The 25,382-nt window shown below is 71.6% G+C and overlaps 3 protein-coding genes and 2 non-coding genes across 6 annotated transcripts in view; 4 read left to right on the top strand and 1 right to left on the bottom strand.

Annotated features, from left to right (window-relative positions):
• Positions 1 to 11,984, top strand: part of LOC135413369 (SCO-spondin-like) — a 32,148-nt gene extending 20,164 nt beyond the window's left edge. Inside the window, 25 exon segments of the mRNA XM_064653061.1 lie at positions 326 to 417; positions 510 to 947; positions 1,340 to 1,503; positions 1,823 to 1,989; positions 2,262 to 2,374; positions 2,541 to 3,017; positions 3,095 to 3,295; positions 3,755 to 3,952; positions 4,400 to 4,452; positions 4,454 to 4,568; positions 4,814 to 4,945; positions 5,070 to 5,346; positions 5,874 to 5,967; positions 5,969 to 6,030; positions 6,102 to 6,151; positions 6,404 to 6,568; positions 7,009 to 7,119; positions 7,854 to 7,995; positions 8,466 to 8,992; positions 9,451 to 9,728; positions 10,249 to 10,344; positions 10,415 to 10,475; positions 10,562 to 10,692; positions 11,035 to 11,185; positions 11,838 to 11,984. Coding sequence (XP_064509131.1) covers positions 326 to 417; positions 510 to 947; positions 1,340 to 1,503; positions 1,823 to 1,989; positions 2,262 to 2,374; positions 2,541 to 3,017; positions 3,095 to 3,295; positions 3,755 to 3,952; positions 4,400 to 4,452; positions 4,454 to 4,568; positions 4,814 to 4,945; positions 5,070 to 5,346; positions 5,874 to 5,967; positions 5,969 to 6,030; positions 6,102 to 6,151; positions 6,404 to 6,568; positions 7,009 to 7,119; positions 7,854 to 7,995; positions 8,466 to 8,992; positions 9,451 to 9,728; positions 10,249 to 10,344; positions 10,415 to 10,475; positions 10,562 to 10,692; positions 11,035 to 11,185; positions 11,838 to 11,860 — 4,318 coding nt within the window. The 3' untranslated portion in view covers positions 11,861 to 11,984.
• Positions 1 to 25,382, bottom strand: part of SCAP (SREBF chaperone) — a 123,286-nt gene that overhangs the window by 15,535 nt on the left and 82,369 nt on the right. The window lies entirely within an intron of this gene.
• On the top strand, positions 12,255 to 24,528 carry TBRG4 (transforming growth factor beta regulator 4). Of its 2 annotated transcripts, none has more exons than XM_064649615.1 (11): positions 12,255 to 12,365; positions 13,093 to 13,521; positions 14,638 to 14,949; positions 15,504 to 15,675; positions 16,660 to 16,817; positions 17,930 to 18,040; positions 18,392 to 18,536; positions 20,594 to 20,845; positions 21,405 to 21,516; positions 22,830 to 22,944; positions 24,126 to 24,528. In XM_064649615.1, exons 1-11 carry the CDS (start codon positions 12,270 to 12,272, stop codon positions 24,261 to 24,263), a joined length of 2,040 nt encoding a protein of 679 aa, XP_064505685.1. In that variant the 5' UTR covers positions 12,255 to 12,269; the 3' UTR covers positions 24,264 to 24,528. The 2 variants fall into 2 exon arrangements, with proteins under 2 accessions (XP_064505685.1, XP_064505588.1); XM_064649518.1 differs by having other exon boundaries at positions 15,438 to 15,675.
• On the top strand, positions 19,056 to 19,190 carry LOC135406069 (small nucleolar RNA SNORA5). The gene has a single exon (XR_010426127.1). It is a non-coding gene; the product is annotated as a small nucleolar RNA SNORA5 (small nucleolar RNA).
• On the top strand, positions 21,197 to 21,328 carry LOC135406075 (small nucleolar RNA SNORA5). The gene has a single exon (XR_010426128.1). It is a non-coding gene; the product is annotated as a small nucleolar RNA SNORA5 (small nucleolar RNA).

Genomic DNA, 25,382 nt, shown 5'->3' with positions numbered 1-25,382 from the left:
TGACCCAGAGCGGGGGGATGTCCCTGCCCCACAGCAGAGGGTCCTGCCCTGTAGTGGAGGGGTCTTGCCCCACGGGGCTGTGGGGGGGCTGTGGGGTCCCACTCCATAACGGGGCGGGTCCCTGCCCCACGGCAAGAGGGTCTTGTCCCGCGGGGATTGGGGGTCCCTGCCCCGCAGTGAGGGGGGTCCTGTCCCATAGCAATGGCGGGTCCCTGCCCCATACCGAGGGGGTCTCTGCTTCACAGGGATGGGGGTCCCTGCCCCATACCGAGGGGGTCTCTGCCCCACGGCGATGGGGTCCTGCCCCACACCTCGCTCTCCGCAGGTCTCCCACCAACCCCGCGGCCGTGCCCGGCGGTGCCCCCTGCGCCGGGCCCCCCCGGGAGGTTCAGGGCTGCCCCGAGCCCTGCGGCCCCGGTGCGTGTCCCGGACCCCCCGGACCCCCCGAACCCCCCAACCCCCGAGTGCTGCCGCGGCCCCTCGAGCGCCCCGTGTCCGTCTGTCCCCAGAGCCCGGGAGCGCGGGGGCACCCGGGGGCACCGCGGCGCTGTGGGGCACGGGGCTGACGTGGGGCACCGAGACCCCGGAGTCGCCGTGGGTCGCGGGGTCTCCGTGGGCCCCGGACTCGCCGGGGGTCCCGGGGTCGCCGTGGGGCACAGAATCCCCCTGGGTCCCGGGGTCGTCGGAGCTGCCGGGGGTCCCGGACTCGCCGGGGGTCCCGGAGTCCCCGGAGCCGGGGGTCCCAGCGTCCCTGGGGGTCCTGGAGCCCCCGGAGTCCCCAAAGCCCACGGACTCCCCGCGTGGCCGGTGGTCGCCGTGGGGCCCCTGGAGCGGCTGCAGTGCCCCCTGCGGGGGGGGCGAGCGCTGGCGCCGCCGGGGCTGTGAAGCCCCCCCGTGCCCGGGGCCGGCGCTGCAGAGCCAGAGCTGCCACAGCCACGTGTGTCGCGGTGAGTGCGGGGGGGCCGGGACCCCCGAGCCGAGACCCCCCCGAGATCTGAGCCAGAGTCCCCCAGCCCAGAGACCTCCACCTAGGGACCCCCGCCCAGAGACCCCCAACCCACAGATCCGACCCCCAACCCCTGACCCCCAGAGCTGATCTGTCCCACAGCCCCTCCCCAGAGACCCCCCCAGCGCTGCCCCACACCCCGCCCCACACCCCTTCCCTGCCCGTGGGGCGCACAGCTGGGTGTTTGGGGGGTGTTTTGGGGGGGCAGAGGGGGCACCCCAGGGGGACTGGGGGGGAGTTAGGAAGGGGGCAGCAGCCGGGTGCTGAGGGTTTTTTGAGGGGGGGGCAGAGGCCGGGTGCCCCCAGGTACTGAGGGTTTTTTTGGGGGGGCAGAGGCCGGGTGCCCCCCCGGCCGGACGTTCCGTGAGTGCGGGGGGGGCTCCGGGTGCCCCCGGAGCTGCGCCCACCTGGGCGGGGCCGTGGGGTGCGCGGGGGGGTGTCAGGAGGGGTGTCACTGCCCCCCCGGCACCTTCCTGCACCACCGCACCTGCCTGCAGGTGAGACCCCCGGGGGGACCCCCGGGAGCGCTGCCCCCCCATCGCTCCTGCCCCCCCCCATGGGTGTTGCCCCCCCAAAACCCGGGGAGGGGACCGGCGGGGGGGTCCTGGGTGTGAGGGCGGGGCCCGCAGATCCCTGGGTGCCCCCCAGGGTGGTTGGGGGTCCCTGGGGTGGGGGTTCCCCGGGGCGATGGGGGCTCAGCTGGGGGTTCTATGGGGAGGTGGGTGCCCCGTGGGTGTCCTCCAGGACGGTGGGTGCCCCCCGGGGTGGTTTGGGGTCCCCGGGTGCCCCCCGGGCGCCCCCCACCCCCGTGCTCAGCCCCAGCAGTGCCCCTGCTCGGTGCCGGCCGCGCTGCTGCGGGGGGGGGACCCTGGGACCCCCGTCGGGACCCCCCCCGGCCCGGAGCCCTCTGGGACCCCCCCTGGGGACCCCCCGATCCTGGAGCTGCCGCCGGGCGGGACCGTCCACGTGGGCTGCGCCCGCTGGTGAGAGCGGGGACCCCCCCGGGGGTCCTTCCCCCCCTTCACGGACCCCCTGCCCTTCCCCACGACCCTTCCCCACCCCTCACCTGCTGCCCTCCCCCACCCCCGTGTTCTCCCTCCTCTTCCCCATCACCCACCGCCCCCCGGCCCTTCCCCACCCGCCAGGACCTCCCTGTCTTTCCCTCCCCCTATTCCTCGACCCTTCCCCACCACCCACAGCCCCTCCCCACGGCCCCCCCCCCCGGTACCCCCCTGACGCCCCTTTGCCCCCCCAGCACCTGCCTGGGGGGCCGCCTGCGCTGTGCCCCCCCCGGCGGCTCCCCCGGGAGCCCCCCCTGCACCGGGACCCCCACGGAGAGACCGACCTGCCTGAGCCCCCCCTGCGCCGGTGGGTCACGGCCCCCCCACAGCCCCCCCGGCCCCAGTGGGGCACAGCCTCCCCAGCCCTTCTCCCGGGGGTCCCAACCCGGGGGGTCCCAACCCGGGGGGTCCCGCTACCCCGGCCCCGTTGGGGGGGGGCAGACGGTGTCACCGAGTTGGTTCTACCCCCTCAGCAGAGCCCGGCACCACACGGGATCTCAGCCCCACAGCTCTCAGCCCCACGGGGGATCTCAGCCCCACACCAGCTCTCAGCCCCACGGGGGATCTCAGCCCCACATGGGATTTCGGCCCCACGGGGGATCTCAGCCCCACACCAGCTCCCAGCCCCACAGCAGCTCTCAGCCCCACAGCTCTCAGCCCCACAGCTCTCAGCCCCACGGGGGATCTCGGCCCCACATGGGATCTCAGCCCCACGGGGGATCTCGGCCCCACACCAGCTCTCAGCCCCACGGGGGATTTTGGCCCCACACCAGCTCTCAGCCCCACGGGGGATCTCAGCCCCACATGGGATTTCGGCCCCACGGGGGATCTCGGCCCCACGGGGGATCTCAGCCCCACACCAGCTCCCAGCCCCACAGCAGCTCCCAGCCCCACAGCTCTCAGCCCCACGGCTCTCAGCCCCACGGGGGATCTCAGCCCCACAACCCCAGGTGAGGTCCCACTGCCCCCCCGTGCCCCCCCCGGGGGTCTCTGCCCCTCCCGCCCCCCTGACCGGCTGTTCCCGCAGGGCCCGGGGAGGAGCCCGGGGGGCCCGCGGGGGTCCCGGGGGGGCCGTGGGGGCCGTGGGGGCCGTGGGGGCCCTGCTCCCACACCTGCACCCGCCCCGAGACCCCCGCGAGCCGGAGCCGCCGCCGGGCCTGCGGGGGGGGGCACTGCGGGGAGGGGGGCAGCACCCAGAGCAGACCCTGCAACCTGCCCCTCTGCCAAGGTGGGTCTGGGGGGGCCGGGGGATACGGGGGTCTGGAGAATCTGGGGGGGCCCTGCAACCGGCCCCACTGGGAAGGGGACTGGGGGTCTGGGGGGTCTGGGGGGGTTATGGGGTCCTTGCAACCTGTCCCAGTGCAGAGGGAGGGGGGGCTGTGGGGGAGGATACTGAGGGGCTGGGGGGGCTCTGGGGGCGCTGGGGGTCCCTGCAGCTGCCCCACTGTGCGGGTGTGGGGGGGCTCTGGGGGGCTATTGGGGGCGATCAGGGGGCTCTGGAGGGTCCTCGCCCCACTGTGCTGGTGTGGGGGGGCTCTGGGGGTCCCTGCAGCTGCCCCACTGTGCGGGTGTGGGGGTCTATGGGGGGCTATTGGGGGCGATCAGGGGGCTCTGGAGGGTCCTCACCCCACAGCGGGAGGTTTGGGGGCATCGTGGGGGTCCCACTGACACTGGGGTCCCCCCGCAGCCCCCCCCTGTGTGACACCCCCCTGCCCGTGCCAGTGGAGCCCCTGGGGGCCCTGGGGGTCCTGCTCGCGGCCCTGCGGGGGGGGGCAGCAGCGGCGGCTCCGGGCCTTCACCCCCCCCAGCCCGGGGGGCTCCTGGTGCCCCCACATCCGGGGGGGCCACGAGCAGCGGCGCCCGTGTGGGGTGACGGCATGTCGGGGTGCGGGGGGCGCGGGGGGTTATGGGGGGTTATGGGGGGTTATGGGGGGTTATGGGGGGTTATGGGGGGCTAGGGGGGGCCATGAGGGGGTTATGGGGGGTTATGGGGGGTTATGGGGGGCCATGAGGGGGTGGGGGCGATGGGGGAGTGGGTGTGACGGGGGGGTTGGGGAGCTCTGTGGGGCTGTGGATGGGGGGGTTTGGGGAGGGGGGCTCTGCTGGGATTGGGGGGCTCAGGCAGGACGAGGGGTCTGGGGGATCTGGGACTTGTGGAGGGGGGGGCTGGGTGGGGCTCTGGGGAGACCGGGGGGTGGGGGGTTTGGGGGGGCCGGGGGTCTTGGAGGGGGTCTGGGGGTCGGGGGACTCCCGGGGGGCTGGTTGGGTGGTCCGGGGGGGGCGGGAGTTGGCCCCGGGAGGATGGGGGGTCACCCCCTGTGTCCCCCCGCAGTGAACGGCGCGTGGTCCCCGTGGGGTCCCTGGTCGCGCTGTGACGTCACGTGCGGGGGGGGGCCGCTCCGTCCGCAGCCGCTCCTGCTCCCGACCCCCCCCCAAAAACGGGGGGAGCCCCTGCCCCGGGGGGGGGCACGAGCTGCGGGTCTGCAACCCCCGGCCCTGCGGTACGGGGGGGCCGGGGGGGCCCTGGGAGCACTGGAGGGGTCCGGGGGGCTCGGGGGCAACAGGAGGCCCCGGAGGGCGGCGGGGGGGTCCCGGGGTTCTCGGGGTGCTGGCGGTGCCCCCCCGGCCTGCGGTGCCCCCCGGGGTACCCGTGCCACCCGCTGGGAGGGGGTTGGGGGTGCCCTGGGGTGGCTGGGGGGTCCCGGGGCGGTCGGTGGTGCTGATGGGGGCCCTGTGCCCCCCCCAGGCCCGCGGTGCCCCCCCGGGCAGACGCTGTCCCCCTGTGCCACCCAGTGCCCACGGAGCTGCCGGGACCTGCAGGAGGGGGTGTCCTGCGGGGGGGGGACCCCCTGCGAGCCCGGCTGCCGCTGCCCCCCCGGTGAGTCCCCCCCGGACCCCCCTGTGCCCCCTCGTGCCCCATCCCGACCCCCTCGTTCAGCCCCCCAACTCTCCCCGAAGCCCCAGACCCCCCCGCCCCCCCTGACCCCGCCGTGCCCCCCCAGGGACCCTGGAGCAGGACGGGGGGTGCGTCCCCCCCGCGCTCTGCGAGTGCCTGGACGCGGGGGGGCACCTCTGGGTGCCGGGGGGCGGGGGGCACCCCCGGGGGTGCCAGAACTGCACCTGCGCGGGGGGGCGGCTGCGCTGCACCCCCGGGGGGTGTCCCCCCCCACCCCCCACCCCCGGGAGCCCCCCCGGGACCCCCCCCTGCGCCTGGAGCCGCTGGAGCCAGTGGGGCCCCTGCAGTGTCACCTGCGGGGGGGGGCGGCAGGAGCGGTACCGGTGAGGGGGGCACGGGGGGGCACGGGGGGGCACGGGGGGGGCACGGCAGGGGGGGAGGGACACGGGGGGGACTTGGGGGTCGGGGGACTGGAGGGGGAAACGGGGGGGGGAACCCGGTACCTTGGGGACACACCTGGCACGGGGGGGGGACACGGAACTGGGGGGGGGACACGGGACTGGGGGGGGGACACGGGACTGGGGGGCACAAACGGCACCGGGGGGGACACAACTGGGGGGTGACACGGTCACGACACTGGGGGGGACACATGTCACCCGTGGGGATCATCTGGGGGGCCATGACATACCCGCAGGGGGGAACGTGACACTGGGGGGGCACACGGGGGGCCATGACATACCCGGAGGGGGGAACATGGCACTGGGGGGGCACACGTGGCACTGCGGGGACACAGAGGGACCTGAGGGGACACAGCATTGGGGGGGGGCACGGGAATGGGGGGGACGTGGGGCTGGGGGCACACGGGAGTGGGGGGGACACCCGTGCTCTGAGTGACCTCCCTGCCCCCCAGGACCCCCATCCCACCAGACAGCGGGGGGAGACCCTGCGGGGCCCCCCAGGAGGAGAGTCGGGGGTGCGAGGAGACCCCCTGCCCCCCCCTGTGCCCCTGGGGGGGGGGGCGAGCGGGGGCTGGGCGAGCACTGGACCCCCGGGCCCTGCCGGCAGTGGTGAGTCGGGGGCTGGAGGGCCGGGGGGGTCCCCAGGGACTCCCCACCCATCGTGTGCCCCCCTCCCGCAGCACCTGCACCCCCGAGGGACCCCAGTGCTGGGACACCCCGTGTGCCGCCGGTATGGGGGGCTGGGGGGGGCGTGCTGGGGGTGCTGGGAGGGGCAGGGCAGTCACACAAGGCACTGGGGGGGGTCCTGCGGGGAGGCAGGGGGGTCGGGGGGGGGGGTTTAGGGGGTCCAGGGAGTTATGGGGTGTCAGAAGGTCCCAATGGTCAGCGAGGTTCTGGGGACTGGGGGGGGTCGTGAGGGTGATGTGCGGTCGGGGGGGTCCCGAGAGTCCTGCTGACCCCGGGGCCCCCCCGTGCCCCCCAGAGCCCTGTGACTGGAGTCCTTGGGGGCCCTGGGGACCCTGCGGAGACCCCTGTGGGGGGGGGTCCCGCCTGCGCCACCGGCACCCCCTGAACCCCGAGACCCCCGGGCGGGCGTGTGGGGGGATCCGGACCCAGAGCGAGAGCTGCAACACCACTGCCTGTGCCGGTAACCCCCGGGCACCCCCAGGGGCACCCCCCTCCCTGGCACCCCCACCGCAGGGACCGTCCATCCCGCACCCCGGGGACACCCCTCCGGTAACCCCCACCCGGGGACATCCCACCCAGGGACCTCCCACCCCGGGGACCTCCCACCCCGGGACCCCAACCCCTGTAACCCCCCACTCAGGGCCCCCCCTGTCCTGGGGACTCCCAGTAACCCCTCTCTGGGAGACCCCACCCCAGCACCCTGGAGACCCCCCCCAGCAACCCCTTCTCTGGGCCCCCCTACCCTGTGGCCTCTCTACCCCTCAGCCCCCTCCGGCACCCCCACCCTGGGGCCCCCCGCCCCTGCCCCCCCACCCTGCACCCTTGGGACCCGCACGCAGCCCCCCCGGGGGTGCTGAGGGGGTGCTGAGGGGGTGCTGAGGGGGTGCCGTGCCCCCCCAGGGCCGGGCTGCGGGGGGGGCCGGACCCGCAGTGCCTGTGCCGGGCGGTGCCCCCGGAGCTGCGCGGACACCTGGGCACAGGTGCTGTGTCTGCAGGGCCCCTGCGAGCCAGGTACGGCCCCGCACCGGGGGGGCTGCCCCAGCACCCGGGGGTGCCCCCCCGTGCCCCCCCCCCGACTCCAGTACCCCCCCAGCCCCCACGGGCTCCCCCGGGTCCTTCATGCCCGCAGTGCCGCCCTGTGCCCCCCCGGGGTGTTGGTGCCACCTCGTACCCCCCCAGGTCCCAGTGGCCCCCTCCCGTACCCATGGGTGCTCTTGTGTCCCCCCGTGCCCCCCCCAGCACCCGTGGTTGCCTCCCCGTGCCCCCCATATCCATGGGTGTCCCCCCCAGCCCCTATGGTTACCCTCTGCCCTCCCCGTGACCCCAAGGGTCCCAGAGCCCCCTCGTGCCCCCCTCAGGGTGTTGGTGGCCCCCCCCGGCACCCACGGGTGCCTCCCCAGGGTCCCAGTGCCCGCCAAGGGTCCCAGTGCCCCCCTGTGCCCCCCCAGGGTGCCGATGGCCCCCCCAAGGGTCCCAGTGCCGCCCTGTGCCCCCTCAGGGTGCCAGTGCCCCCCTCAAGGGTCCCAGTGCCCCCTGTGCCCCCTCAGGGTGCCAATGCCCCCCCCCAAGGGTCCCAGTGCCCCCTCCCCGCCCTCCCAGGGTGCCGATGCCCCCCCAAGGGTCCCATTGCCTCCTGTGCCCCCTCAGGGTGCCGGTGCCCCCCCCAAGGGTCCCAGTGCCCCCCTGTGCCCCCTCAGGGTGCCGATGCCCCCCCAAGGGTCCCATTGCCCCCTGTGCCCCCTCAGGGTGCCGGTGCCCCCCCGGGCAGCTGCTGCAGGACGGTCACTGCGTCCCCCTGGGCCGGTGCCGCTGCGGGACCCCCGGGGGGGGCAACGGGAGCAGAGAGGTGCCCCCGGGGGGGGCGACCCAGATCGGGTGTCACAACTGGTGGGTGGCACGGAGGGGGACACACGGAGGGGACACGGCGTGTGGGAGGGGGACAGGGGAGGGGACACGGCTGGGGAGGGGGACGGTGGGGTGGACACGGCTGGGGGGACACGGGGGGACACGGGACAGACGCAGCAGTCGCGGGCACTGGGGGACGAGCACGGTGACAGGGGGATGGACACGGGGACACTGGGATGGGCACGGGGGCACTGGGATGGACACGGTGGCACTAGGATGGGCACGGTGGCACTGGGATGGGCGCGGGGGACACGGCGGGACAGGGACGGGGACGATGGGACGGGCACGGGGGGACGGACACCGTGGCGGTGGGAGGGGCGCGGGGACGGGAGGACAAACCCGGGGGGACGCGGTGGGCCGGGGCCGGGGGCGGTGGGCCAGGTGCGGTGGCGGTGCCGCCCAGCAGAGCCCCGGGTGCGGTGACGGTGACACCCGCGTGTCCCCCCGCGCAGCACCTGCGGGAACGGGACCTTCACCTGCCCGGCGCTGGCCTGTCCCTCCCCGCGGCCCGCCACCCCCCCGAGCCCCCTGTCCCCCGCGGCCCCCGGGACCCCCGTGTCCCCCTGGTCCCCGGAGTCTTCCGTGTCCGCTCTGTCCCCCTCGTCGCCCCCGTCCCCTACGACCTCCACGTCCCCCCTTTTGGCCCCCGCGTCCCCCTGGTCCCACTCACCCTCCGCGTCCTTCGTGTCCCCCGTGACACCTCTATCCCCCGTGTCCCCCGTGTCCCCCGTGACACCTCTGTCCCCCGTGTCCCCCGTGACACCTCTGTCCCCCGTGTCCCCCGTGTCCCCCGCGTCCCCCGCGTCCCCCCCGTCCCCCGCCGCGTCCCCCTGGTCCCCCTGGTCCCGCTGCTCCCGCACTTGTGGCGGCGGCACCCGGACACGGCACCGGCAGTGCCGGGAGGGCCCCGAGGGGGGGTCCCCGTGCGGGGAGACCCCCGGGGAGGAGACGGCGGAGTGTAACCCCCAACCCTGTGCCGGTGAGAGGGGGAGCGGGGAGAGGGAGGGAGGAGAGAGGGTTGGAGGGGATGGAGAGAGGGATGGAGCGGGAAAGGGGACGGAGGGATGGAAGGACGGGAGGATGGAGGGAGGGACGGGGGGAGGAATCGAGGGATGGGGAGACGGATGGAAAGGGAGGGGATGGAGGGAGGGAGAGCAGGAGGGAGAAAGGGCTGAAGGGACGAGGAAAGAGATGGAGGGAGGGACAGGGGGACGGAAGGATGGAGGGACGGAGGGTTGGGGGGAGGGACAGAGGGAGGAAAGACCGGAGGGTCGAGGGGAAAGAGGGAGGGAGAGAGTGAAAGAGGGATAGGAGGGGACGAGAGGGATGGAGGGGACGGGGCAATGGAAGGAGCGAGGGCCGGGGGAGGGAGGGGTGGAGGGAGGAGAGCCGGAAGGAGGGAGGGCCGGGTGCCGGTGCCACCCCCGGTGCCCCCAGGCTGCCCCCCGGGCGAGGTCTGGCTGGACCCCGGCCCCGCCTGCGAGCGCAGCTGCCACGACCTGGCGGAGCCCCCCGGCACCTGCGGGACCCCCGGCACCCCCGGAACTCCCGGCAGCCCCGGCACCTCAAGCACCCCCGGGACCCCCGCGACCCCCGGGACCCTCCCGACCCCCGCCCCGCGCTGCTCCTGCGCCCCCGGGCGGTACCGGAACGAGTCCGGGCAGTGCGTGAGCGCGGGGGGCTGCGGGTGCCGCCACCGCGGGGCAGTGCGAGCGGTGAGCGGCGGGGGGGCCGCACCCGGGCTGGGGGCGATCCCTCATGTCCGGGGGAACAGCCCGTGTGTGGGTGTCTCTGTCCCGCGGTTGTGTCCGGGGTTGGTCCCCGACCTGGGTTTGGGGGTTCCCGATCCATGGTGGGAGGTTGCTGCGTTTGGGGGTTCCCGGCGCCGTGCCCGGGGGTGTGTCCCGGTTCTGAGGGGGTCCCTTGTGTCTGGGGATCCCTGATCCGTTTTGGGGGGGTTCCTTGTGTTTGGAGATCCCTCGTGTTTGTGGTTACCCCATGTTTGTGGGGGGGTCCTGACCCGTATTTAGGGGGCACCCAGTGCTGGGGGGATCCCTGGGGTTTGGGAGTTCCCCCATGCTTTAGGGGGGTCTCTGACCCGTGTTTGGAGGTTCCTGACCCATGTTTAGGGGGGCACTCCGTACTGGGGGGATCCCTCGGGTTTGGGAGTTACCTCATGCTTTAGGGGGGGTCCCTGACCCGTGTTTTGGGGTCCCTGCTCCTGCCCCCCCCCAGGCCGACAGCGAGTGGCAGGAGCAGTGCGGGACCTGCCGCTGCGCCGAGGGACGTGTCACCTGTGCCACCACCTGCCCCGCGCTCACCTGCCCGGAGGTGAGGGGGGGTCCCGGGGGGGGCGCGGGGGTGTCCCCGCGGGCAGGGGTTGAGCGCGGGGTCCCCGCAGGGCACGGAGCCGGTGCGGGAGCCCGGGAGCTGCTGCCCCGTGTGCCGGGACGAGTGGCCAGGTGAGACCCCGCACCTGGGGACCGCGGGGTGAGGGGACGGCCCCGGCAGCCCCCCCCCCCGCTCACGCCGCCCCCTCACCCCCCAGAGGAGACCCCCGGGCCGTGCCGGCTCCTCACGGCTCTCCGGACCATCGCCAAGGGCGCGTGTGTCCTGCGGGGCGTCCGCGTCACCTACTGCGCGGGGGGGTGTCGGTCCCGCACCGCCGTCAGCGCTCAGGTGCGGGGGGGGCTGGTGGGACCCCCCGGGGGAGGGGGGAGACCGGTGGGACCCCCGGGTGAGGGGACTGAGACCCTTAGGTGTGGGGGAGTGGGACCCCCGGGTGTGGGGGTGTCGCCCGCGCACCGCCCTCAGCCCTCGGGGGTGGGGGGGGGCGGGTGAGACCCCCAGATCCGTGTGACCCCCCCCCCCGCCCCAGGGGCCGCCTCTGCGCAGCCCGGGCGGGGGGCTCGGGGCAGGGGGCGGGGGGGTGCAGGGCTGTGCGGGGAGCCCGGGGGTGCCCGGGGGATCCCCCCGGTCTGTGTGACCCCCCCGGTCTGTGTGACCCCCCGTGCCCCCCAGGAGCCGTACGTGCGGTCGCTGTGCGAGTGCTGCAGTTACCGCCTGGACCCCGCCCGGCCCGTGCGCCCCCTCCTCCTGCCCTGTCCCCGCGGCCGCCCCCGGCCCGCGCTGCTGCCCCGCATCGCCCAGTGCCACTGCGAGCCCTGCCGGGGTCCGGGGGGCACGGGGGGGGCACAGGGGGGGGTCTGGGGTGTCCTGGGGGAGGGGACACAGCCCCGCATCGCCCAGTGCCACTGCGAGCCCTGCCGGGGTCCGGGGGGCACGGGGGGGGCACAGGGGGGGGGTCTGGGGGGTCCTGGGGGAGGGGACACAGCCCCGCATCGCCCAGTGCCACTGCGAGCCCTGCCGGGGTCCGGGGGGCACGGGGGGGCACAGGGGGGTCCTGGGGGAGGGGACACAGCCCCGCATGGCCCAGTGCCACTGCGAGACCCCGGGGGGGAGGTCCTGGAGGGGGGTCCTACGGGGGGGGATCCTGAAGGGTCCCGGGGTGGGTCCCGAGGGATCCCAGAGGGTCACGGGGGGGACTCAGCCCCCCGCGTCGCCCCCAGTGTCACTGCGAGCCCTGCAGGGGTGGGGCGGTCCCGGGGGGTCGAGGGGGTGCCGGGGTGCACGGGGGGATCCTGGGGAGGTCCTGGGTGTCCGGGCAGAGGGGTGGGACACAGCCCCGCATCACACACTGCCACTGCGAGCCTTTCGGGGGTGGGGGGTCTTGGAGGGGTCCTTGGGTAGCTGGGGGGACTGCAGGGGCTGGGGAGGGGAACCCCAAGGCGCCCCGGCCCCCCCTGAACCCCCCTGTCCCGCAGGAGGGGACTTCACCCGGCGCTGAGGAGCCCCCTGAGCTGGGACCCTCCCGAGGAGCCCCCCCGGACACCCCATCCCCCTCTCGGACACCCCGTCCGTGTCGGCCCCGGGGAGTTTGTTATGGATGCCAATAAACGATCAATAGTGCACAGGGATCGATAACCGATATTTGATCAGTAACACACGACCCCCCTCGGGGGCACGGGGGGAAATGTGGGGGACACTGAGGGGGCCACTGGGAGGAACTGGGGGGGCACCGGGAACTCATTGGGGGAGCACTGGAGGAGCACCCGGGGGTCACTGGGAGCACTGGGAGGGTCTCCGAGGGGCACTGGGAGCACAGGGGGACACCCCGAGGGGACCCCCCAGAGCCCCCCCGGTACCGGGGCCGGCCCCGCTCCCGCCCCTCCCGCACGTGGCGCCGGCGCCGGCTGATGACGCAGGAGCGGCCGGTGCGGAGCAGGCGCGTTGCTGTGACGTCATCGCCGCGCGCCTCGGTGGCGGCCCGTGCGCGGGGCTGGGCGGGAGAGGTCAGAGGGGAACGGGAGTGGGATCGGGGCTGAGGGGGAACCGGGACCGGGGGGAGCGGGGGAACGGCAGTGTGGAGGGGAACGGGAGTGGGATCGGGACTGAGGGGGAACCGGGGGGAGCGGGGGAGCGGGGGATCGGGAATGTGGAGGGGAACGGGAGTGGGAGCGGGGCTGAGGGGGGAACCGGGACCGGGGGGGAGCGGGGGAACGGCAGTGTGGAGGGGAACGGCGTCGGGGGGGCCTCGGCCCGCGGGGCTGAGCAGGGCCCCGGAGAGGCACCGGTCCCGGGGGGAGAGACGGAGCGGGAACCAGGCCCGGCGGTGCGGGGTGGGCTCGGCCCGAGGGGGCCCGAAGGGAGAGTCCCGGGGGTGCTCGGGACCCGGGGACGGAGGAGGGGAACCGGGACCGGGGGGGCTCGGCACGGGCGGGTGGAGGGGACGGGTCGGGGGGGTGTCCGGGGACCGGGGGGTGAGAGTCTGAGGGAAAATATCCCCGGGAGAGGGTGATCCGGGGAGGCTCCGGTGGAGAACATCCCGGGCAGCGGCTGGGCAGGGAGGCTCGGGGAGGGTTACTGGGGGGATACTGGGAGCACTGGGAATGTGGGGCCGCACCCCTGGGGAGGGGCTGGGGGTGTTCCAGAGCCCCCAGAGCGGCTCCGAGGAGCACTGGGGGAGTCTGGGGGCCGGTTCCCCCCCGGGCAGTTCCAAGCGCTCCCTTTCCCCCGCAGCCCCCGGGATGTGGCTCTGACGGCCGCGGTGCCCCCATGGCCGCACACCTCGTTCGCCGGTGCTGCCGGCGCCTGCTGCTCCCGGGCCCCCCCGGGCTCCCCCGGCCGCCCCCCGGGGCCGCCCCCGGCCCGGGCAGGGCCCCCCCCGCGGCCGCCCCCCGCCCCCTGCGCACCGGCCCCCCCCGCTGGGCCGAGACCCCCCAGGCGCAGCCGCGGGAGGAGGGGCCGGAGCAGCAGCTCCGGGAGCTGATCCAGGGAGCCACCGACCCCCAGGAGCTGCTGCAGCTGTGCGGGGGGCACAGGCTGAGCAGCAACCTGGCGGGCATGGCCATCGCCCGCCTCGCCCGCCTCGCCCACGGGCACCCCGAGGCACCGGCCCTCCACGGGGACCCCCGGCTGCTGCGGCTGCTCGACACCCTGGACGGGCAGGTGGGGCACGGGGGGCTGGGCTGGGCCTGCCCCACCTGGGAGGGGCTGGGGCACCGCTCTGCAGGGACCTGGGCACTGCAGTGCCTGGCTGGCTGCTCAGAGCACACCCAGGAGGGGCTCAGCGGGACAGCCGTGCCCCAAACCCCCTCCCCTGCTGCCCCTGTCCCTCCCCTGCTGCCCCTGTCCCTCCCCTGGCCTTGTCCCCTGGGTCCCCCAGATCTGCCAGGTGTGGAACGTGATACTGGTGCTCCTGTTCCATTTCTGTCCCACACTGTCCCTGTCCCCAGACCCCAGATGTCCTGGGTGTGGCACAGCTGTCCCACACTGTCCCTGATGTCCTGGGTGTCCCCAGATGTCCCACCCTGTCCCTGATGTCCCGGGTGTCCCCAGCTGTCCCACACTGTCCCTGATGTCCCACGCTGTCCCTGTCCCCGATGTCCCGGGTGTCCCCAGCTGTCCCACCCTGTCCCTGTCCCCAGGGACATCCCACACTGTCCCTGATGTCCCGGGTGTCCCCAGCTGTCCCACCCTGTCCCTGTCCCCAGGGACATCCCACACTGTCCCTGATGTCCCGGGTGTCCCCAGCTGTCCCACCCTGTCCCTGATGTCCTGGGTGTCCCCAGCTGTCCCACAGTGACCCTGTCCCTGATGTCCCCCCCTGTCCCCGATGTCCCGGGTGTCCCAGCTGTCCCCCCGTCCCTGTCCCAGCTGTCCCCCCCTGTCCCCGATGTCCCAGCTGTCCCCAGCTGTCCCCCCTGTCCCCAGGGACATCCCACCCTGTCCCCGATGTCCCGGGTGTCCCATCTGTCCCCCCCTGTCCCCGATGTCCCAGCTGTCCCCAGCTGTCCCCCCTGTCCCCGATGTCCCGGGTGTCCCAGCTGTCCCCCCTGTCCCTGTCCCTGATGTCCCGGGTGTCCCAGCTGTCCCCCCCCTGTCCCCGATGTCCCAGCTGTCCCCAGCTGTCCCCCCTGTCCCTGTCCCCGATGTCCCAGCTGTCCCCAGCTGTCCCCCCTGTCCCTGTCCCCGATGTCCCAGCTGTCCCCAGCTGTCCCCCCTGTCCCCCCCTGTCCCCCCTGTCCCAGCTGTCCCCAGCTGTCCCCCCTGTCCCCGCCGCAGATCTCCCAGGTGTGGAACGCGACGCTGGTGCAGGTGCTGCGGGCGCTGCCCGCGCTGGGGCTGCCCCGTGCCGGGCGCCAGGCCCGCTCGGTGGAGCAGGAGGTGCTGTGGCGGCTGCGGCGGCTCCCCCTGCGCCAGCTGGTGCAGCTGGCAGAGCACCTGGCGGGGCACAGGGACAGCCCCCTCCTGCCCGAGGTGCTGCGCAAGCTGGAGCTGCGCTGGACGGAGCTGGAGGGGACGCGGACCGTGGTGACCCTCATGGCCAAGGTGGGACACCTGGCACCCGCCCTCATGGAGCGCCTGGAGGACAAGGTGGGACCCGAGCACACCCGGGCACTGCGGGGGGCACTGCGGGGGGCTCGGGGGACACCTGGGCACTGTTCCCCCTCTCCTGTCACCCCCGTGCCAGGCTCTGGAGCTGGCAGAGCAGTTGGGTCGCGAGGGGATCCCCCCTCACCTGTCCCCCGTGTCCCCTGTCCCCCTGTGCCAGGCTCTGGAGCTGATGGAGCACTTTGATCCTGAGGGGATCCCCCTTCTCCTGCTCCCCCATGTCCCCTGTCCTCCTGTCCCAGGCTCTGGAGCTGATGGAGCACTTTGATCCCGAGGGGATCCCCCTTCTCCTGCTGCCCCTCACCTGCCCCGCTTTCCACAGGCTCTGGAGCTGGTGGAGCGGTTCAGCCCTGAGGGGATCCCCTCTCCCGTGTCCCCTGTGCCCCATCCCCCGTGTCCCCAGGCCCTGGAGCTGCAGAGCAGCTGGGTGCCCAGGGGATCCCTCTGAGCTGTGCCCTGCCCTGTCCCAGGCCCTGGAGCTGGCAGAGCAGCTGGTGCCAGGGGATCCCTCTGAGCTGTGCCCTGCCCTGTCCCAGGCCCTGGAGCTGGCAGAGCAGCTGGATGTGGACGAGATCCGGCGCATGGCCGTGGCCCTGGCGCTGCAGCAGCGCCGCTGCGTGCCCCTGCTGCGGGCACTGTCCTACCACCTGCTGCAGAAACCCCCCGAGCTGGGGCTGCCCGTGCTCACTGACCTGCTCTTCGCCTACAGTGAGTGCCAGGGGGCACCTGGGCACGGGTCTGGGGACGGATCCCGTGGGATGGGGCTGGGAACCACCCAGGACGGTGGCAGGCGGGGGGAGCCGGGTGAGCTTTGAGGCCCCAAACCTTTCTGTGGGCTGTTCTCCAGCCAGGGGGGAGAAGGGAATCCAGGGAGCCTGAGGAGCTCTTCTGAGCCTGAGGAGTGGGTTATCCCGATCCTGGGGGTGGAACAGGGGCGTTGTACCTTACCTGTGTGCTCCAGGCACGAACACCAGCACACCTGGGAGCTCGGTGTGAGCCTGTTCCAGGTGTCCTGTCACTCCAGGTGTCCCAGCTCCATCCCCAGCACACCTGGGAGCTCGGTGTGAGCCTGTTCCAGGTGTCCCAGCTCCATCCCCAGCACACCTGGGAGCTCAGTGTGAGCCTGTTCCAGGTGTCCTGTCACTCCAGGTGTCCCAGCTCCATCCCCAGCACACCTGGGAGCTCGGTGTGAGCCTGTTCCAGGTGTCCTGTCACTCCAGGTGTCCCAGCTCCATCCCCAGCACACCTGGGAGCTCGGTGTGAGCCCATTCCAGGTGTCCTGTCACTCCAGGTGTCCCACCTCCATCCCCAGCACACCTGGAGCCCCTTTAGACACCAGGGCTACTTGGGACCATTTGTCCCTCCCAGTGACACCAGTTGCACCCAGAGCCACCAGTCCCCCCCAGTGACCCCCAGTTCCTCCCTGAGCTCAGGTGAACTGGGGGGTGTTTCCACCCAAGGCACCAGGTAGCTGGGGGGGGATTCCCCACCCCTAGGCCTTCCCAGTCTGTCCTGGTCTGAGAGGTGACTCATACTGGTCTGTACTGGTGCCAGGCACGCTCTGAGGTCTCCCTGGAGCCTTCCCTTCTCCAGGAGACCATTCCCAGCTCACCTGTGTGCTGGGTGCCCGGCTGGGGTGGGGGCACTGGGGGACAGGTGCCCCCCTGCCCTCAGCCATGCCCTTCTGCCCAGGTAAGCTGAACTTCCAGCAGCCCCAGGTGCTGCACAGGCTGTCCCTGGAGCTGCAGCCCCACCTGGGGGCTCTCACACCTGCCCAGGTGTCGCGCTGTGCCCGCTCCTTCGCTGCCCTGCGCTGGCTCAGCCGCCCCCTCGCCGAGGGCATCGCACAGGTGAGGGCTGGGGGGTGCTCACCTGGCTGGGGGGGTCACTCACCTGGCTGGGGGGTGCTCACCTGGCTGGGGGGTCACTCACCTGGCTGGGGGGGTCACTGACCTGACTGGGGGGTTCCTCTCACCTGTCAGGGGGGATCACTTACCTGTCTGGGGTGGTGTCACCGTTTCCCAGCAGGGACTGGGGGGGCACAGCTGGTGGGAGGTTCCACTCACCTGTCTGGGGGGCAGAGGGGGGCAGGGGGGACCCCTCACCTGTCCAGGCTGTGTCACCGTTTCCCAGCAGCAATCAGGGATCATTTTCTTCTGGATTCAGCTTGGTCTGGAGCCTCCAGCCCCGGGTGCTGGTGCTGCTCCTCTCCCAGTTTCCTCCCAGTTCATCTCTTGTGCACTTCCCCATCCACGCAGGAATATTCCAGAGCTTCCCCTTGTACCTGGATAAAACCCCAGGGAAGCACCAAATGATGCTTCATCCCTGTTTTCTCACACTGGGGGGTGTCTGTGGCCAATGTTTCCAAGCTTTTCCTCACTGCTTCTCTCCCGATTCCTCCCAGTCATCCCCCTGCTTTTTCCAATCTGGGCTATTCCAGAGCTTCCCCTTGGATAAACCCCAGGGCTCCCTCGCTCCCGTTTCCCCACCCGGGAGGTGTCCCTGGCTCCTGTTACTGCTGTTCCCTCCTGGGGCCGTTTCACACAGCCCCAAACTCCCGTTTTCCCCCCAGTATTCCCTGGATAACACCTGGGACATGTCCATTTTCCTCAGTATTCCCTGGATAACACCTGGGACATGTCCATTTTCCCCACTATTCCCTGGATAATACAACATGTCCCTTTTCCCCAGTATTCCCTGGATAACACCCAGGACATGTCCCTTTTCCCCAGTATTCCCTGGATAACACAACATGTCCCTTTTCCCCAGTATTCCCTGGATAACACAACATGTCCCTTTTCCCCAGTATTCCCTGGATAACACAACATGTCCCTTTTCCCCAGTATTCCCTGGATAACACCCAGGACATGTCCCCTTTCCCCAGTATTCCCTGGATAACACCCAGGACATGTCCCTTTTCCCCAGTATTCCCTGGATAACACAACATGTCCCTTTTCCCCAGTATTCCCTGGATAACACCCAGGACATGTCCGTTGCCCACCTCTGTGCCATCGTCGTGTCCTTCGCCCGCCTCAACTTCCAGCCCAGCTCCGGCGAGGAATTCTTCACCATGGTGACTCCTCTGGGAACCCCGGGATTCTGGGGGTGCTCTCGGGGGGGCAGGGGACCTCAAAGGCTTCCCACAGCCATGGATTCCATCCCCAAATCCCCCCCTCTTCCCGGGTCCCGAATCCCTCCCGGCTCCCCCTTTAGGCAGAGCCCCCCCAGCTCTCACCCCTCCTCAGAGCACAGATGTTCTCCTGGCACGTTCCCGTGGGGAAGGGGGTGTTGGATGGCTGGATCCATGGATTGAGGGACCGAGGGATCACCTGAGAGGGGCCCTAAAGCCTCACCTGGGGGACAGGGGGGACCCCCGGGCACACCTGTGGGTGTGGTCGAGCTCCCCTCGTGTTCTCCATCCCAGCTCCACGAGCAGCTCCAGGGGCAGGTGCAGCAGCTGGATCCCCACGTGCTGACGGACGTGGTGTGGTCACTGTGTGTCCTGCAGCAGGCCCGGCCCCCCTACCTGCGCCAGGTGCTCGCCCCCGACTTCCACACCTGCCTCCGAGGTGAGGGACCCGCACGGGGGGAGGGACCCACACGGGGGGGAGGGACCTGCACAGGGGGGAGGGACCCACATGGGGGGTGAGGGACCCGCACGGGGGGGAGGGACCTGCACAGGGGGGAGGGACCCACATGGGGGGGAGGGACCCACACGGGGCTGGGCCCTCCAGCTGGGACCCAGGGATCCACCAGGAGCTCCAGCCCTGGGGATGGGGGGGTTACCTGTCCCACAGGTGGTGCTGGGGGGGTTACCTGTCCCACAGGTGATGCTGGGGGGGTTACCTGTCCCACAGGCGGTGCTGGGGGGGTTACCTGTCCCCCAGGTGGTGCTGGGGGGATTACCTGTCCCACAGGTGATGCTGGGGGGATTACCTGTCCCACAGGTGATGCTGGGGGGATTACCTGCCCCACAGGTGATGCTGGGGGGGGGATTACCTGTCTCACAGGTGATGCTGGGGGGGGGATTACCTGTCCCACAGGTGGTGCTGGGGGGGTTACCTGTCCCCCAGGTGGTGCTGGACAGGTGCAGCCCAGTCAAATTCGGTCCCTGCCCCACCCATGGCCGGGACCGGCCACCGGCTGCCACAGCAACCTCTGTGCCCACGAGCCCCAGGTCCCTGTCTGTGAGACCTGGGGGGTGAATCCCACTGGAGACACGAGATCAGGGGACGCGTGGGGCTGGGAAGGGCTTCCCAGGGGCTGGAGTTCACCTGTCCCCACCCCTGGGGACACAGCCCGGGTCCCACTGCCCCATCCACCCCCGGGGCTGGACAGCCCTCCCCAGGAGGAGCATTCCCAGCATCCCACGTGCCCCTCCCTTGGTTCTCCCGAGGCCATTCCCCCCGTGCCATGGGTGTCCCCCGAGCCGTCCCCGCTGTCCCCACAGGTGACATGTCCCCACAGGTGACACATCCCCACTGTCCCCACAGGTGACATGTCCCCACAGGTGACACATCCCCACTGTCCCCACAGGTGACATGTCCCTCTGTCCCCACAGGTGACACATCCCCACTGTCCCCACAGGTGACATGTCCCTCTGTCCCCACAGGTGACACATCCCCTCTGTCCCCACAGGTGACACATCCCCTCTGTCCCCACAGGTGACATGTCCCTCTGTCCCCACAGGTGACACATCCCCACTGTCCCCACAGGTGACACATCCTCACTGTCCCCACAGGTGACCCATCCCCTCTGTCCCCACAGGTGACACGTCCCTCTGTCCCCACAGGTGACATGTCCCCACTGTCCCCACAGGTGACACATCCCCACTGTCCCCAGAGGTGACACATCCCCTCTGTCCCCACAGGTGACATGTCCCTCTGTCCCCACAGGTGACATGTCCCCATTTCCCCACAGGTGACACATCCTCACTGTCCCCACAGGTGACATGTCCCTCTGTCCCCACAGGTGACATGTCCCTCTGTCCCCACAGGTGACACATCCCCACTGTCCCCACAGGTGACACATCCTCACTGTCCCCACAGGTGACATGTCCCTCTGTCCCCACAGGTGACACATCCCCACTGTCCCCACAGGTGACACATCCTCACTGTCCCCACAGGTGACCCATCCCCTCTGTCCCCACAGGTGACATGTCCCTCTGTCCCCACAGGTGACATGTCCCCATTTCCCCACAGGTGACACATCCTCACTGTCCCCACAGGTGACATGTCCCTCTGTCCCCACAGGTGACATGTCCCTCTGTCCCCACAGGTGACACATCCCCACTGTCCCCACAGGTGACACATCCTCACTGTCCCCACAGGTGACATGTCCCTCTGTCCCCACAGGTGACACATCCCCACTGTCCCCACAGGTGACACATCCTCACTGTCCCCACAGGTGACCCATCCCCTCTGTCCCCACAGGTGACACATCCTCACTGTCCCCACAGGTGACATGTCCCTCTGTCCCCACAGGTGACACATCCCCACTCCCCACAGGTGACACATCCCCTCTGTCCCCACAGGTGACATGTCCCCACAGGTGACACATCCCCTCTGTCCCCACAGGTGACATGTCCCTCTGTCCCCACAGGTGACGTGTCCCTCTGTCCCCACAGGTGACCCGTCCCCGCGGGCGCACAGCTCGTGGCAGAAGCTGGTGCACATCAACGCCACGGCCCGGCTGGAGACCCCGGGCTACCCAGGGCCCTTCCTGCCCCCCGAGGCGCTGGGGGGGGACGGGGACAGGGACAAGGACAAGGCCAAGGCCACCCCCCTGCAGCAGGGGCTGCGGGAGGCGCTGCCGGGGGCCCTGGGGGGCCGCGACCTCGGGCGCTACGACGTGCACACGGTGTTCGGCTGGGACATCGGTGAGTGGCCCCTGTGCCACCCCCGCACCTGCCCTGCCACCCCTGCCACCCCAGCCCTGTCACCTGCCCCTGCCACCCACACCCCTGCCACCCCCGGCCCTGTCACCTGCCCCGAGCACCCCCAGCCTTGTCACCTGCCCCGGGCACCCCCAGCCACCCCAGCCCTGTCACCTGCCCTGCCACCTCCAGCCCTGCCACCCCCACCCCTGTCACCTGCCCTGAGCACCCCCTGCCACCCCCAGCCCTGTCACCTGCCCCGGGCACCCCCAGGTGCTCTCAGGTACCCCCAGCCCTGTCACAGCCCTGTCACCTCCCCTGTTGTCCCCCAGCCCTGTCCCCCCCTGTCACCCCCGCAGCCCAGTCAAATTCGGTCCCTGTCCCCCCGTGTCGGGGACCGGCCACCGGCTGCCACAGCGACCTCCGTGCTCCCAGTGCCCCCGTCCCCCCCCGTGGGACAGGGGGACGGATCTCCCACGGACACATCCCTGCCCAGGGCCAGGGAGAGCCCCCTGACCCCTGAGGGTGGCTCTGAGTGCCCGTGTCCCCTCTGTCCCCACAGATGCCGAGGTGGTGCTGGACGGCGACAACAAACCCCTGCCCGTGGGGGACTTCACTGCCCCCCACCTGCCCCACTCCCAGGGGGCAAAGCCACTGCCCCCAGGGGCCAAGAGGTGGGCAGGGGACAGGGGGGACAAAGCCACTGCCACTGGGGACCAGGAGGCGGGGAGGGGACAGGAGGGGACAAAGATACTGTCCCCAGGGGCCAGGAGGTGGGTGGGGAACAGAACGGGGACAGTGGGGGGACAAGGAGTGGGGCAGGAGGAAGAAGAGGGGGACAGGAGGGGACAAAGGCACTGCCCCCGGGGACCAGGAGGTGGAGAGGGGACAGGAGGGGACAGGAGGGGACAAAGGCACTGCCCCCAGGGACCAGGAGGTGGAGAGGGGACAGGAGGGGACAAAGGCATTGCCCCCGGGGACCAGGAGGTGGAGAGGGACAGGAGGGGACAGGAGGGGACAAAGGCACTGCCCCCGGGGGCCAGGAGGTGGAGAGGGGACAGGAGGGGACAGGAGGGGACAAAGGCACTGCCCCCGGGGGCCAGGAGGTGGGTGAGGGTTGGGAGATTACTCGAGGTGGGGGCAAGGGGGGGACAGGAGCAGGAAGAGGAGGGGGACAGGAAGGGAAGGAGGGGGACAAGGAGGGGGACAGGAAGGGAAGGAGAAGAGGTGACAGGAGTGGGACAAGGAGAGGCAGAGGAGGGAGGACAGGAGGTGGCAGGAGGGGGCCAGCTGTGCCATGGCAGGCTGGGGGTGTGTGCCTGTGCTCAGCCCGCTGTCCCTGTGTCCCTGTCCCTGTGCCCAGGCTGGCACCATGGCAGGCTGGGGGTGTGTGCCTGTGCTCAGCCCAGTGTCCCTGTGTCCCTGTCCCTGTGCCCAGGCTGGCACCATGGCAGGGCTGGGGGGTGTGTGCCTGTGCTCAGCTGCTGTCCCTGTGCCCATGTGTGCCCAGGCTGGCACCATGGCAGGCTGGGGGTGTGTGCCTGTGCTCAGCCCAGTGTCCCTGTGTCCCTGTCCCTGTGCCCAGGCTGGCACCATGGCAGGGCTGGGGGTGTGTGTGCCTGTGCTCAGCTGCTGTCCCTGTGCCCATGTGTGCCCAGGCTGGCACCATGGCAGGGCTGGGGGGTGTGTGTGCCTGTGCTCAGCTGCTGTCCCTGTGCCCAGGCTGGCACCATGGCAGGGCTGGGGGTGTGTGTGCCTGTGCTCAGCTGCTGTCCCTGTGCCCATGTGTGCCCAGGCTGGCACCATGGCAGGCTGGGGGTGTGTGCCTGTGCTCAGCCGGTGTCCCTGTGCCCAGGCTGGCACCATGGCAGGGCTGGGGGGTGTGTGCCTGTGCTCAGCCGGTGTCCCTGTGCCCAGGCTGGCACCATGGCAGGCTGGGGGTGTGTGCCTGTGCTCAGCTGCTGTCCCTGTGCCCATGTGTGCCCAGGCTGGCGTTCCTGCGCTGGGAGTTCCCGCAGTTCAGCTCGCGGGGCCGGGAGCTGCTGGGCCGGGGGGCCCTGGCGCGGCGGCACCTGCGCAGGGCCGGCTTCCTGCTGGTGGAGGTGAGCTGGGAACGGGAATGCTGGGCTGGGAGCGCTGGGCTGGGCACCCCCAGGCCCCCTGTGTGTCCCCACAGTGCCACCGCTGACCTGTCCCCATGTGCCACATCCACACTTAACCCCCCCCGCCTCTCCAGGAGGAACGTTCTGAAAACATTCCCCAAATCCTCCCCAAACGCCACCTGAACGTCCCCAGGTGCCATCTGAGCCAATTCCCTCTCGGGAGCAGAGCCTGACCCCCCCCGTGAGGTGCCCCCAGGACTCAGGTGTGGCCTCACCTGTGCCCAGCCCAGGGCACGGTCCCTGTGGCCACACCCTGGTGACACCAGCCGGGTGCCATCGCCCACCTGGGCACACCTGGTTCCGTAGGGGTGGAGGCACAGACCCCTCTGGGGGGCTGCCAGCTCCTCCCTCCCCAGGGCTCAGCGGGGATGAGCCGCTGTGATCCCCCCGGGCCACCTGCCAGGTGACAGGGAGGTGACACAGACGAGCTCTTAGAGCTGATCCCACGGGTCAGCCAGGATTAAACCCCAGGGTAATTATAGCCCTGGGGGGGTGACAGCCACGTGTCACCCCCAGTGTCACTGTCAGCCCCTGGCATCGCTGTCACCCCCCTCCAGTGTCACCCTCTCCCCCGGGTGGGTGGTGGGATCCTCCAGGTGGGCTCTGGGAATACCCCAGGGGGGCTCTGGGACCCTCCAGGTGGGGGTTGAGATCTTCCTGGGCAGGCACTGGGACCCCCAGATGGGTGCTGGGCCCCCAGGGATCAGGGTGTGCTGGGGGCACAGCTGGGACCCCCAGGGGGGTGCTGGGACCCCCAGGGGGTGCTGGGACCCCGGGATCAGGGCGTGCTGGGGGCACAGCTGGGACCCCCAGGTGGGTGCTGGGACCCCCAGGGGGGTGCTGGGACCCCCAGGGGGGTGCTGGGCCCCTGGGGATCAGGGCGTGCTGGGGGCACATCTGGGACCCCCAGGGGGGTGCTGGGACCCCGTGCTGGGCCCCCGGGGATCAGGGTGTGCTGGGGGCACAGCTGGGACCCCCAGGGGGGTGCTGGGACCCCGGGATCAGGGCGTGCTGGGGGCACAGCTGGGACCCCCAGGTGGGTGCCGTGGGACAGGTGGGCCCGGCACAGGGTGGGGACAGCCCTGGCCCCCCGTGGGCTCCTGTCACCCCCTCCTCCCCAGGTGCCCCACTACGAGTTCCTGGAGCTGAGGCTGGAGCGGCAGCGCGTGTCCTACCTGAGGGACAAGGTGGCCAAGGCCGTGGCCAGCGACATGGCCACCGACACGGCCCCCGACACGGCCCCCGACACGGCCGCCTAGCCCTGCCCGCGGCCACCTCACCCGGCCAGAGGGCCGTGTCACCGTGCCAGGGTGACCAGGTCACCACGTCACCGGGTCACCACGCCGAGGTGGCCGAGTCGCCGTGCCCAGGTGGCCACGTCACCGCTCTGAGGTGGCCACATCACTGGGTCACTGTGCCCAGGGGGGGCCAGGTGGCCACAGCGAGGTCACCGTGTCCCCGAGTGGCTCCAGCGTCGCTGCTCTGTGTCACAAACGGCTCAAATAAACCCCAAATGTACAGGGACGGGGGCTGGGACCGGTGACATTGGGGATGGGTGGCCTTGGGAGTGGGTGACATTGGGGACAGGTGACATTGGGGACGGGTGGCATTGGGGACCGGTGATGTTGGGGATGGGTGACATTGGGGACGGGTGGCATTGGGGACGGGTGGCATTGGGGATGGGTGACATTGGGGATGGGTGGCCTTGGGAGTGGGTGACATTGGGGATGGGTGACATTGGGGACCGGTGATGTTGGGGATGGGTGACATTGGGGACAGGTGGCATCAGTGCCAGGTGACATCGGGGCCAGGTGACATCAATGACAGGAGACATCAGTGCCAGTAGGTGTCAGGGTGAAGTGACCTCGGGGCCAGGTGACATCGGGGATGGGTGACCTTGGGGCCAGGTGGCATCACTGCCGGGTGACACCAGTGTTGGTGGCACGTGGCAGTGCCCGCTCCTGGGTGGGACCCGCCCCCCGTGTCCCCCCCGCGCTCCATCCCCCTCTCCCCGTGCCCGGGGCCGCCGGTCTGAGCCGGGATCGGGATCAGGAGCCACCTGGCCTTTATTCCCGATTATCCCGGGATTGTCCCCGAGGGGACAGGGATGGGGCCGGGGCCGAGGAGCAGCGGCAGAGGGGAAGGGGCACCGAGGGGCACCGGGGTTTGGGGGGGTCTCTCCTGCGTGGAGCCCCCACGGTGTCCCGTGTCCCTCAGGCCACGTGTCCCCGCGCGGGGGCGGGGGGGGACAAGGTGGCTCGGGACAACCCTCGGGGGTGACACCCCGGGGCCGGGAAGGGCTTTAGGGGCAGATTAGCGACCACCTGGCCCGGGACCCCTCCGGCCCCCGGGGGGGACACGGCCCGGCTGGGGGGGGG

The sequence above is a fragment of the Pseudopipra pipra genome, chromosome 1 (assembly GCF_036250125.1).
Source record: "Pseudopipra pipra isolate bDixPip1 chromosome 1, bDixPip1.hap1, whole genome shotgun sequence".
Lineage (NCBI taxonomy): Eukaryota > Metazoa > Chordata > Aves > Passeriformes > Pipridae > Pseudopipra > Pseudopipra pipra.
The sequence above is the reverse complement of the archived record's forward strand: the minus strand, read 5'-3'. Positions and strand labels throughout refer to the sequence as shown.

Bases quoted from the DNA above. Each gene is read 5' to 3' on its own strand.
- TBRG4 (XM_064649518.1), top strand. From the start codon at position 12,270: ATGACGCAGGAGCGGCCGGTGCGGAGCAGGCGCGTTGCTGTGACGTCA. The intron at 13,522-14,637 runs GTGGGGCACGGG...TCCCCGCCGCAG, and splicing joins TCGACACCCTGGACGGGCAG to ATCTCCCAGGTGTGGAACGC. The intron at 15,676-16,659 runs GTGAGTGCCAGG...CCTTCTGCCCAG, and splicing joins TGACCTGCTCTTCGCCTACA to GTAAGCTGAACTTCCAGCAG.